The 13,772-nt window shown below is 41.1% G+C and overlaps 1 protein-coding gene across 6 annotated transcripts in view; it reads right to left on the bottom strand.

Moving 5' to 3' along the window:
* The window catches only part of SLC4A7 (solute carrier family 4 member 7), a 113,973-nt gene that overhangs the window by 56,914 nt on the left and 43,287 nt on the right, over positions 1-13,772 (bottom strand). For 5 of the 6 annotated variants that reach the window (XM_084858294.1, XM_084858293.1, XM_084858291.1 and 2 more), the window contains 4 exons: positions 7,243-7,324; positions 3,051-3,194; positions 2,084-2,222; positions 1,420-1,580 (listed from right to left, as the gene is read on the bottom strand). In XM_084858294.1, coding sequence (XP_084714420.1) covers positions 1,420-1,580; positions 2,084-2,222; positions 3,051-3,194; positions 7,243-7,324 — 526 coding nt within the window. Of the gene's footprint in view, positions 1-591; positions 683-1,419; positions 1,581-2,083; positions 2,223-3,050; positions 3,195-7,242; positions 7,325-13,772 lie in introns of those variants that run through there. The other variant, XM_084858296.1, reaches the window with a different exon arrangement.

Raw genomic sequence — 13,772 nt, 5'->3', positions numbered from 1 at the left:
TGCAAACTCTACCCCGACACCAGTAGGATCCGGCTCCAGCATCACTACGTGTGGCTCCTGATTGATTTTACAATGGGCCAATGGCGATTCGTAGGAAAAAAGTTCCCCACCTCTGCTCTACACCATAACCTTTGCCATAATCCTAAAATTACTATCATATAGCACTTCTGCGAATTCTCTGCCAAAGTACACAGTATATGGCTTATGATTTCAAGAAAGAACATGAGTGTACAACTTATGTACTTGTTCCAGCACTAAAGACCTGACCACACCCTCCACATGGAAGGATCAACTGGTGTTTCTGCTTGTTGGTGTGCCCAGCATGACAGATGTAAGATGTCACCAAGCTGTTTGACTCATCACTGGCACAGCCCTGCCATTCTTGACTATGAGTCCAGACATAACTGCTTGAATTCTAAAGTCAATGCAACAGCCCAATGATATGCAGGCCTGCCACTTTTATAGCTAAGCTTTTTATGGCAAATGGGGTAGAGCTATCTTCCTTCATTACACATCTAATCTGAAAGATCAGACCTTACTATACTCCATGCTTCTGCATTATAGGTGCATATTTTGATTAAACACAATTACCTTCTCCACATCATGATTCATGGGACCATGGATAGGGGAGGAAAAGAGAAAGAGAGTTTAAATACTAGTTGGTACCCAAGGTGACTTATCTCTGATTTTGTTGCATCTATGTTTACTTTACAGGCACATATTTTCATGTAATTCAAACAAATCTGCCACGTTCCTAAATGCCTCAAAAATGTGTAGAGAACAATCCTTTAATTAATATTTTATAGGAAAACAGCCCTACAGTTCTGAGGTCTATACCAATATGGTCCTTATTTGGAAGTGCCCACATTTCATTTGAAATGAAATTTCATTTCATTCTTGCTTACAGTTAATCTCTAAACATAAAACTGTTAACAGCAAGGCATGCAGTAGAGTGATAGAAGAAGAAACAAAGTCCTGCAGTAAACCTCAATGTTGCACCCATCCTTTTATCTATACTGGTGGAAGCATTATTGATTTGTACCCAGTCCAGCAAGATTTTGTTTAAGGGTTGATTGCATGCTAGCACTTACTAAATAAAAGCCAACTTTTTTATACTTTCAATTGTAGGAGACATGAAAGGTACAGAGAGAATGCAGCAGAAATTTATAGGAAGTACAACTTTTAGCATATCCAACTTCTAGTAATGGAACACACCAGTCAGAAGTACTCTGCACCAAGTCTGCAGAATGAAGGCTTAAGTGAGACGGAAAGCAACTTTAGTATGATAGAAACATGAGTACTATACTCCCTTTATCATGTTTCTTTTGTAAAGAGATTAACAAAACAACCCATTATTTGTTTTTTAACAAGATTTGTGAGGGCAATTTTTAAAAACATCTTAAGTAAAATTGCTCTAACCTGCGATTTCATCCAGTGAGTTGGCTCTCATATCTAACATGACTGTTCCATTTAAAATACAGCTCCTCAGTTCAAACAGACTGTGGAGAGACAGCGTAGCCACATAAGGTTTGCTCCACCGCTCACCGCCATCTTCAACATCTTCTTCAAATTTCAGCCATCTGAAACAAATATATGCATAAAGAACACACACACCAACAGTCTTTTTAAAAATATTGCTGTTTGCAATCTAAAGCCACTTCTTAATACATGCTCTCTCATTTGTCATTACTTCTCAAACCCTACGTCTGTTCAGTTCTTCCAAGATCTTGTACCATTTAAGGACTTGCTTCTTAAAAAGACTTATATTGCAATCCTATACTTGTCTACTCAGAAGTAAGACCCACTAAGCTCAATAGGACTGAGTGTAGGATTGCAGTCTCAGTCTCCCTTATTTTGGGAGCACCAATTGCTCCCAAACACTTACATACTTACATAACACTTACATAAAAGCAAGAAATCTCTACTTATTATAAGTAGCCACTGATCTAAAAGAAATATGCTTAAGGAAACTGCACCATAGGAATGCTTCAAAATATCCACTTGGCCATCCAGTTTATATTAAAACAAGTCTCTTCATGCTGTAACCACGGGTGACAGGGAAACAGAACTATCCATAAGTTACCTGGCAGTTTCTTTCCATTCATATTCTTCTCCTTCTCTAAAGCAAAGTTCATCCATTTCAGTGAACAGATCGTGCGGAATGTGTTCTTCATCATCATCTTCAGTACCCAAGATAAACTGCACCCTCTGAGACGGTGTGTCTTGATGAAAATTAAATTTGGGACAGTCATTAGTTAAAGGCTCCAAACTCTTATGAATACAGCCACACTCCTAATCATAAGACTACAAATATTCATGCTGTGGATGGGGAGGAAGATCAAAAAAGGCTGTAAACACAACTTTACCAGCTTCCTGTAAAAGAAGCATTTGTAGCCTTATTATTTTAAATATTAGCTCAGCATATCCCAATGGCTCTTGGGAAATATCACATGGAACAGCTAATTATAAATGAAACTGAGCACTAGAGCATGGAGTTCAAATGCTTAAGGCTAGTTCATACACAGGCCCCACTCACAGGATCTGTTCTCCCCCCTTAAAAGGGTGGACAGATCCCAAGGGTAGGGCTTACTCATGCAAGTAGACATAGGCCTAGTCCTTAGTTCTCAGCGGTTATATGCACAGAAGCAGGGGGCACATGAGGCCAAGGTTCTTTCTTGCATATGTATAACCTGTTTCCCTGGGCCAAATATAAACAAGTCACTGGAACACCTTGTTCACTCCAGTTCAATTAATGGTTTTCTTTTTAGACTTTTTAGCACAAAGGATAGTTTGCTGTTACTGCTATAAGAGAGAAGAAGTAACTATCCTTTGTATAAACACAGGCAACTGATATACATGGGCCTCAAAACCCTTTCTCATTTCACTGGAACATGCCCATTAAAATCTACTACACTGTCAACTCCACTTATTTTAAAAATAAAACAAGTTCCAAGTGTATCACATAAAACTACAACGAGAAACAAAAACTGAGCTTTATAATTTTGCCACTTAAGGTAAAATGATGTAAATATACTAACAAAAACTCTTACCATAGGATGGAGATTCTCGCCCATCTTCTCTATCACTTTCCTTTTCTTTTCTTCGTCTATGATGTTTATGTCCACGGTGCTTATGACGCCGTCGACCCTGCTTTCCGAAGGGGACATGCACACCAATATATACAGCTCTGTGACCTTAACCAAAAAAGGTTATGCAACATATTAGACATATAGAAGTAGCCCAACTTTATTAATAAAGAAAAATTCAGACAGAGCACATCAGTGGCTTGCAATCTGAGTTAGAATGCTTGCTGCACTATACAATACATATCAACTGCCCAAAGGAAGATAAGTAGTAAAGGACAAAATCACCCCCAAAGTCTGCTATTTGAAGAATACTGTAGTAATGCTCTGTTCATAAGAATTTCAAGTGAAGTACTGATTTGACACAATTCTCTTTTCATAATCTGGGCACAAAACATAAATCTAAGGGATTTTTAAAATTGAAAATCTAGACCCTTTTCAAGGGAAAGAACTGTGAACTACTAGCTGAGAAAATGAATAATTTACCAATTTTCAAGAAATCAAGTTTCAGTTGTAGATGAAAAGTTTGTGCCATAGCTGAATTCCAACTTAACTGATAACCTGCTGAGAAACCAACATGGACAGTGGTAACAAGGAGAATAGTATCTCTTTCTGTTTCCTAGTTAAGTCCATGAGGATTTACAGCTAAAGAAGCAATGTTTCCAACACAATTTTCAAACATTAGGAAAGAGCTAACTAATGGGTAATGAACATAAGACTACCATGATTTCATTTCTCCAGATAGAAAAGGCAGACATTTGTATTTGCAAAAAATGAAACTCTGAATAACTACACTATTAGGAGCAAACTTGATGTGACGTGGAGTTGCATGGCTTTTACCACCAATGTTTTTGCGGAACAGAAAGCAGCTTCAGAGGCTACAGTCTAATGCACAAGGCTGCCATTCCCTTCCTGCCATTTGTTTGCTCCAAACTGCACTCTACAAGCTACTGTTCTTCTCTGAGGAAAAACACAGCTTGACAGGGAGATTTTTGAGTTGCAAAATGACAAGGGGAAGTGCTAACCAGTCTCTCCTTGCCCCATCCTTCTATTTTGATAATAGCCTGAAAAGCCTAATGTGACTTCGAGCAAAATGCCGAGAAAAGTGACACAGAACTCCATTTGACACATGTGGGGACCTATGGCCTTCCAGATGTTTCTAAACTTCAATTCCCATCAGCCCAACCAGTATGACCAGTGGTCAATTATGGGAATTGTAGTCCAACATCTGAAGGGCAGCAGGTTCCCCAACCCTGACTTAACATCTAGTTGGTCCCTTAATGAACTTGCTAAGACCATGTACTGTGGTGAACGTCCAGCATAATTAAACTGATTTCAGCCAGGAGCAAAGTGGCCCAGTCCAGTATTCTCCTGATGTTCAAGGCAGGTGATTTAGGACTTCCAGCAAGCCTCACATCAAAGTGTATAAAAATTACATCGAAGTCAGAAAATCTTCTCCCTAAAGAGAACCTTGTTCCCAGCTATAGTTTACCAGCAGCTGGATATCAAGCTTGCCATCTCAGTCAACATTTTAACACCAGGAAGCAAGCATAACCACGCCTGCAGTTGAAAGAAAAAGATGACCACCATTGAAAACGAAGATACTCACAGAGGAGCACTACAGGGGAAAAAAAATTGTTTGGGTGGGTTCTTCACAAATAGATCTACTTGGGAGAAAGCCTACCTGAATGGCATTCTGGTTACATTTGGATGCACCTATCTTGACTTAATTAGCTGAGATATGAACAAAACTTTTTCCTGTGCATGCAACCCCTTCTATCCACCCTTTGCAGTGCCTCTCAGTGAAATGCAGAAGTATCCCATTTCATCCAAACCAGAAACTGTGGCTACCAGCTTTGGAACAAGCCAGGATCTTAAACCAACTTCCAAAACTGGTAACCATAGTTTGTGGTTCAGATGAAATGAGAAATTAGTGTTAACTGGATACTGGATTTCTTTGAGGTGTGCAGCAAAAGAAGAAAAGAAAAGGCTGCGTGCATGGGCTAAAGGCTTGTTCATATCCAGATTCAGTCTGTATGTGCACATGAGACATAGTGCATAGGAGACCATTCTGCATGTATGAAAAAATTAAAGTGTGGAGCAGCTGAAACAGGCCATTCCGGGGGTGTTCCAGGGCAGGTGGAAATGCCTGTACAACAAATCCTATGTGTTGTATGGCAGCCTCCTCCCCAACTCTGCCCTCCCACGGCTAGACAGCCAAAAGTGCCTGCCTAGCTGGAAATGCAGGGCAGGAGGAGCACGGAGGGAATGATCCTCTCCATGCGTCTCCTGATCTAGATTGGATAGGCGGTTGCCTCCGAGTTCAGAGGTGGCCGCCTATCTGCACAGGATTGCGCCCTAAATGACCTTCAGAAACCTCACTTGCACAATGCCTGTGCCATACTGATTAAAAATAAAGCTTGTTACAGAATTAGCTTAAACCAATACTCAACAGCATTAACAGAGTGCAGGATACTAAATTTAGTACTCATAGCTCCAGAGGTGGTTGTATGATTTAATCAGACATGACTATATCCAAGCTTAGTTGACAAAATCCACAAATGGTATTTTGCAGTTAAGGTCATTAGTGGTGTCATTTTAAAATTTATTTAGAAGATGCTCAGTACTTATTCTATTCACTTCACTTTTACTCAGATTACAGACCATAGCAATGTTGTGATTTAGTAACTGTCAAAACATACAAAATGCACTATTAGGCAATTCTGAGTTAGTTTATTTTTGCGCAGCACCAGAACACTAAAAAAGCAACCTAGCTATTCACTAGTTTTTATCCAATAATTGCACTATTATTACTATTATTACTCTTTTTCCACTGTAACAAATGTATGCAACACATAATATGTTTACAATTTTTAAAAAATTACTAAGAAGATTATTATGTTAACAATGGATTGTCTCTTACAAGAAGCCTCACCTTCTTTGGCAACTTGTTGCTCCAATTTCATTTTTATTGACCTGATAAATCCCTTTTCTAAACTCATTTTCCAGGAAATAAAGCCCAGCAATTTCAGCAACGCTTACTTTAAAAGAAATCTGCTTAGAACTGCTGTCTGGCATATGCTTACACAAATGTTTAGGCATTTCTTCAGTCTATGGTAACATGTTACACACAGAGAAAAATGGAAAAACATTTTTCTGAAGGTGCAGAAATCCAGACTGAAATGTGTGCCAATTATAAGATGACATATCATTTACCAGAGATAAAAGAATGATTAAACACAAACACAATTACACCTGGCAAAGGAAAATGTAAATGTAGATTAAGCACAATCCCTTCTTCACTGCTAAATATGCCATGGAATTATGCCATAAAAACTAGATGGTACAAGTTTCTTTTTCAAGAATGTACTGGGAGCCAAGTTTTGTAACACAGACGAGTGCTGGAGGGCCTGCTCACTTCACAAAATGGCATCACTGCCTTCCTCCCAGCTAAGACCTTCAAGCCCCTTTTATAAAGTGTTCTCAGTACCATGATCCTGTTTTAAACTGCATGCATATAATTGCAGATGGCTTTCTTTCTTAGTCACCACATTGTACAGTGCAAGCCACTTTAGTTTTATTTGTTCCTGCAGCCATGATGTACACCCTTTTAAGTGGTTATCAGTCTAACCAAGTTGCTCCATTTTCACAACCAGCTACAAAAAAAATTGAAAGGGCAAGGAGAATGCACAGCTGGTATGCCTGCAAAACTACAATAATTGTCTATTTCTAGGAGGTTGCTATTATGCCTTAAGACCAGATGCAAGTTTTTATAGGCCCTTGGCTTCAGGTTGCCGAAAACACTCTCTCCTCACAGCTCCCTCTCACACATTCTCTCCCCACCAACCATAATCACAGTTCCCCTGCGGATATCACCCTTAAGGGCTCTGATAGAGAGCTTAAAAGAGTAATTGCTCCACTCCTGCCAGGCATCCCAGTTGCAAATGTATAAAATAGTAGTAAAGCCCTCAAAAACTGGTAATGTCTTGATTTGGGAAGTTTGCAGCCACTGTGGGGACTTTGGGATTATTCTGTTGCAAATGGAATTTTATTGTTGCAAATGGCATAGGACAAACCTTGCCACACCAGGTAACACAACAAGTAAGACATTAGGATTCCAAAATCAACATTGCTCATGAGAATACAAAAAATTACTTACTTTCTAGTTCTTCCTTCTCAAAATTTGTGTTGATTGTAGAGCTGATTTTGCCTGTATCCACCACAGCTTCTTCATCATGGCCCTAGGAGGAAAAAAAAGTTTAGATTTCTAACTTAGCTATATAACTTTATTTTCCTGGATGCCGATCTTGTTCAGGTGTAAAAGCAGCGTCTGGAAGCAAATTATGGATTAATTAACCCACGAATTCCAGGAACGCATGCTGTGCCTGAGCCACAGACAAGCCACTTCCTGTTTCCATTAACAATCCTCAAATGCCGCATTCAAGAGTTGTTTCTGTGACATCTGAACAGGGGCACCTGGGTTGTTCATGGGCTAAACAACCCCAAGTTAACCCACGGCGTGTTCTTGGGTTAACTTGGGTTTGTTTAACCCATGAACAACCCCAAGTGCCCCTGTTCGGCTGTCACGGAAACAAGCCTCGAATGCTGCATTAGAGGATTGTTAATGGAAATAGGAAGTGGCTTGTGCACAGCACATGGCCCCGCAATTCATGGGTTAATTAACCTATGATTTGCCACCAGATGCCACCATTACATACAAACAGGGCCACTAAGTCACTCTGAATGCATTTGCTCACATGAGTAGCTTAGTATTTAATACTCTTCTATCTTCTAACTCTTTTGTCAGATGCATACTTTAATCTATGGTAGCATAAGTTCCCCCTGCTCAAAGCCCAATTACATCCTCTTATTTTCAAACTGGACCAAAATATGATACTTGCATATGCATATAATAAGATGGGCAAGAAAAATAAAGGTTATCGTTATTTATTACTAACTACTATTCTTTTTCTTATTATTTACTACTACTTCTACCACAACAACTAGGAACCTAAAATGTAACCTGAGTTGTAAGCTATACATGCAGAATGCTTACAGTTCACATACAAGAGAGAAAAAGACCCTAAGTTCACCAGCCTCTGTTCTTAAGGCAAGATGCTGTACAAGTTTAACTCATTATCTTGATGTTAAGTGTGCCATAAACAGGGCACAAGAATAAAAATAGCATCTGATTTCAAAAATGTCTGCAAGAAATTGTTTATTAAAACTATGAGGATAGTTCAAGTGATAGAGCAAGTGAGAAACACAACTACACACACAATGGAGAAAGCAAACATGTCACATATACATTAGTCAATACGGAGGAATGTTTAAAACTAAAAAATAGACATATATAGGATCGAGACTCCTGTTGTAAGATCATTTGTCAAATCTTCCAACCCATCACTTCACCAACATTACCAGCAGAAGTGTAGTTAGAATAGTTGTGCAATCACACCTACACAAAGTTCCTCACTTCATTTCCATGTTTAAGTATGTCTAGGACAAAATAAAATCCAGCTGCTCATGCCATCTGGCAAATAAACCAGCTTTTTACATTTATACGGTTAGACAAAATTCAGACTACATGGCTATTTTTTTTTTAAAGATCACATTATTTTATACAGGTTTCATGTTGCCCACAGTGTCCAAGTGGAAAGCAGAGTCTGGAGTCCCATTTTCAACAGCCTGCCAAAGTCTACCTTAATAAGAGTTAACTACAAGCTTGTGTAGCCTCTGAAGCAAGAATTACTGAGTATATTGTATAAGAGGAAAACGGAAACCAGTGATTCAAAGGAAACACTAAAAACCGCAAGTCAAAACAAGCATTGTGTCTAGATCTTATGCCACCTGAAGCTGGGACTTTATTCTCTGAGGGTACATCTACTCCAACTACTATGCAAAAGCTACCCAGTTTGGCTACCACTGACTTTTTTTTAACCCACTACACCATCTAAAATTATCTCCAGCTTTGTTCATATAGAAACTGATCCATTTGCACATGATGGTAGCAATTCCCAAGTCGTTTAACCCAGGAATTGCAGAGACGAGCAGAGTGCGCAAGTCATGTACTCATTGTTTCCACTTTTAATTAACAACCCAGGAATGTTCCTGGGTTGTTTTGTGACATGCGAACCTGGAATCTCTAGGTTCTTTATGGGTTAAACAACCCAGAGTTAAACCAAACCATGTGCAATCTATAACCATCTATAAGTCTATAACCATCTTAAGATGTGGTTGTGCCTTCCAGGTTAAATACACTTTTGTTCTAGAATGTATATTTATAAAGTTGCCCCTTTGATAATGATTCCAGCTTTCCTGCCAGATAGTTCTGTCAATACCACGGGGGGGGGGGATCACTTTACCACCTTTCTTCTTACCCTGCTCCCTGTATTTAACCTTCAACAGTGCAACAAAGTTGTGATCAAGTTTCTCCTATATGAAAATAATACTACAGTTTCTTAAAAGCAGACTTCATTAACTAGTGTTGGCAGGCTGCCTAGCATGGGAGCCTGAGGGACACTTTGCCCCAGTATTCTGAGTGACCCTGTGTGCTGCCACTGTAAGAAGTTCAGACTGGCATCTTGTGTGAAGAGAAGCCTGGGAGGCTTGCATCTCCAGTTGCAAGGGGCAAGACCACCCCAGCAAGTGAGTGCCTCCTAGGTTATCCGGTCACATACTTAGGACAAGGTACAGCAATATGACTTAATCAACCACACTTTAGATTGGGTGCCTCATGATGGAACTAGGCACATTAATCAGAAGGTAGATATGAATACACATGTCCCCTCAAGCAAAGAGTCACATGCCCCTTCTGTGTTTCATAATTATTGATAAGTATGGAGGTCGGTCCTCAACCATAAATTCAGCAATCCCTAGAAAATCCAGGCCTGATTAGAGTTGGACAAAGATTTTACACCTCCAAGATGTAAAAAGAAGTATTCTTTCATTTTGTCCAGGGATGTATTTTCTTTTGTCTAGATATGATAAAAAGCCAGGGCTCAAATGCCCATTGTTCCCAGCCTCCAAAATATATTGTACATCTCTGGTGCATGGCAAGCTCAATATTCCTAGCTTACATCTGTTGGCTCTTGCCCTCTTTGCTGAAATCACTTTCAAGCCACAAAACCCAGGGCTCTCCCAGAGAACCTCATCAATCCTTTATCTCAGAACACCCAGTTCTGACCGCCTAAGTCCCTGCTTTTGCCAAAGTGGCAACCCACTCCCAACCTTTTTTAAGGCTTCTTTCCACAGCAGCTGCAGGAGTTTCTCCACAGCAAAGTAATCTTCAGGAAGGATCTGATGGGATCCGTGAAGAGGTATCTTTCATACCCTATCCTATCTTGGGGGGGGGGGGTCCTTTCCCTACAACTTGCAGCCTCCAACCATTTCCCTGGTAAGCCAGTGTAAAGCATTACAGCCAGGTTCCCATTTTGTGGTCCTCCTCATTTCCTCTTCAGGCCCTGTGCCCCTTATGGTTGCTGAAATCCCCTAGAAGATTTGGGCAACACACAAGGTCTTTCTGAACCCAGGGGTTCGCAACAACATCCTGAAAGAGGAAACAGGGAGAAGTAGGGGGTGGCACACCAGCTGCTGAAAACTGGTATGAGTGTTCTGAATTTAGCTGTCCCAATCACCCTGTCCACCCCTTTTGCCATCATGACTTTGCACAAGGACTAGCTGCTGTATTTCACCCATGGTGACAGACAAACCACTGTAGGTCTTTGTCTTGCCAATCTCCTCTCCCTTGCCTCTTTCTTTCTCCCTCCTCTCTCCCAGAAAACCTTATAAATCCAATTTGTCAGGCCAGTCTTCTTCAGCTCTCCCAGAACCATTTGGGTTCAGACCCACAACGCATGACCATGGCATAGCCTTCCATGCACAGCAGTTTTAACAGCAAGCAGGTCTTTGATTTCCTCATCTTTTTTGTTCTTTCTATGGTATTAATTTTGTTTTCTGCCTTATATTTTTAGTATACCTAGGGTTGTTTATTCTGTATGCACTGATTAATCCCATCTTGAAGTTCATATAATACCTTTTACCACTCAAGCTAATTTGCAACTTGATCAGTGTGTGCATTTTAAAATAAATGAACCCACTTTGAAATAGACTTTTGTGTGTGCATCACTGGGACAAATCTGTTGAGATGTGCTATGACCAACATTAAAATATCCCTTAGACACACACATTTCAGAATGTGCACATGCTTGGAGCAGATATTTGTGAACACTAGCAACATTATTGTATTTGTCAAATCACGGTTTCCATACATGCACACATGTCACTTGAAAATGCAATACATACAAGTCATGATGCAATACAGAAGAGACTTATGTAGTGGAGATGGAAACCCATTTGGTTAAACAATTGTGTGTTGACATGCAGCAGTGTTACCATGAGTCCCTATCAGCTAAGAAAGGGACTGGGTGAAGCAGCTACCCTTAAATTTGATTAGCAAACTCTTGTTCAAGACTAGTACATTATCACTGACAACAAAAAGCTCATGGGCAAGCCATAGTCTTAAAACACGAGTGACAAGACTTGTGAAAACTCCAGAGAGGTTTTCTAAAAAACAGACTATGCTGTATATAGGAGCTTAAAAAAAAGTTCAACAGACACATAAGCAGATCAAGAGATGACCACACGCAATATTCTGTGCATATTACTCTGGGGAAAGAAAAAGAAGCAGGCAAAATAAATGTTGGTATCAAGAGTAATCCACATATACATTTTCATAGCAGGAAATATAGGATAACTTTCCACAGACATTCCTAAAACAATTGCACTGCTATAGTTTCCCGTGAAATAATTTGCAATTTTAGAAATACACTGTTTTATGAAATCAGTAACATAATGTTGAACCCCAGGCCCTGGAGTTGCATGAATGACCCCTGTCCCACCCACCCAGCCCCAAAGTTGGGTGGTGTCCTTCATTAGCTGTAGAAATCTCAGTGATAGGGCTGACCACAAGGCCAACTAGTAAACCAGGCCAATGTTCCAGCAGACAGGTTTCAGTTCAAGGGAGTTCAGGTAAAGGCAGAAGTGATCGAGATAACAGGCACAGAGTCAAAGCACAGGCAATCAGTCCAGTATATGGAGTCAGGCAAAGCTGGAGTGGTCAAACAGGCAGCAATCGAACACAGTTAGGCAGTCAGATACAGGAGTCCAAGGTCTGTAGCACAGAGGTTCAATCACAAGGCAGAGTCAGGAAACCAGGAGACAAGGCAGGAGGAATTGGTGATATGTTATTTCCAGCAACTAGCAAGCTCTGATAACTGGCAAATAGAGGGAGAAAACATGGAGGCAGTGACAGACTTTGTATTTCTAGGTGCAAAGATTACTGCAGACACTGACTGCAGCCACGAAATCAGAAGGTGTTTACTTCTTGGGAGGAGAGCAATGACAAATCTTGATAAAATAGTGAAGAGCAGAGACATCACACTGACAACAAAGGTCCGCATAGTTAAAGCAATGATATTCCCCGTAGTAACCAATGGCTGCGAGAGCTGGACCATAAGGAAGATTGAGCAAAGGAAGATAGATGCTTTTGAACTGTGGTGCTGGAGGAAAATTCTGAGAGTGCCTTGGACTGCAAGAAGATCAAACCAGTCCATACTCCAGGAAATAAAGCCAGACTGCTCACTTGAGGGAAGGATATTAAAGGCAAAACTGAAGTACTTTGGCCATATAATGAGAAGACAGGATACCCTGGAGAAGATGCTGATGCTAGGGAAAGTGGAAGGCAAAAGGAAGAGGGGCCGACCGAGGGCAAGATGGATGGATGATATTCTGGAGGTGACGGACTCGACCTTGGGGGAGCTGGGGGTGGCAATGGCTGACAGGAAGCTCTGGCATGGGCTGGTCCATGAAGTCACGAAGAGTCGGAAGCGACTGAATGAATAAACAACAAAAGCAAGCTCTGGATGAAGGCTTTTAACCACAAAGGCTGCCAAGCCCCACCTAGGCTCAGCTCCTGTCCATTAGAGCTCTCTGGCCAGAGCCCTAGTCTTTCTCCTGAGGATTTCGTCTTTGTAAGCAAGCACTCCTTTTTACAGGAAGTTGACTGGCTTGTCGCTTGAGGCGACGATGCTCCTGGGGGTCAGGGGGTTGCTCAGCATTTGCTCCAGAGTCAGAGTCCCCTCCCCCTGACAGGGAAGGACCTGCAGTGGTCTCCCCCAAAGTCCCAGGCTCCTCCTGGTCTGTTGCCAGTGACTGATCTAGTGTGTCCTTGGTTTCTGGAGGCTCCAGATCTTCCTCTGTGGAGGATTCCTCTAGCGAGGGAATGACAGGCGGAAGCATGAGATTTGATTTGGCTCACTGCTTGTTGAACACAAGCAGAGAACCAAAGCAAACACTGCCTTTCCTTTCCCTCTCTCCCTCTGATCTGGGGGGAAGAGAAGTAAAGACACGTCAGCTTGTCTTTACACTTGAGCACAGGAAGTACACCCTCCCCCAAATGCATATGCTGTCAAAAACTAGAGGGGGAAAGAGAAGGCTTGTTTCTGTGCTTGCTGGATGATCTAAGCACCCAGCAAACATGCAGCTATCCCCTCCATTCTCCCTCCTGCTCTGAACTGGAGCTGGCAAGAGGGGCTTGTTCTTGTATTGTGTAGGATTCCCTTCCCAGCTCCAAGCCTGGAGCTAGAGAAGGGAGTAGAGAATTGTCTCTTGACCTCATGCAGCATTTCA

The sequence above is a fragment of the Heloderma suspectum genome, chromosome 5 (genome assembly GCF_057233095.1).
Source record: "Heloderma suspectum isolate Gila_16-S chromosome 5, 16-S_ref, whole genome shotgun sequence".
NCBI lineage: Eukaryota > Metazoa > Chordata > Lepidosauria > Squamata > Helodermatidae > Heloderma > Heloderma suspectum.
This window is presented reverse-complemented; position numbering and strand designations above follow the sequence as displayed.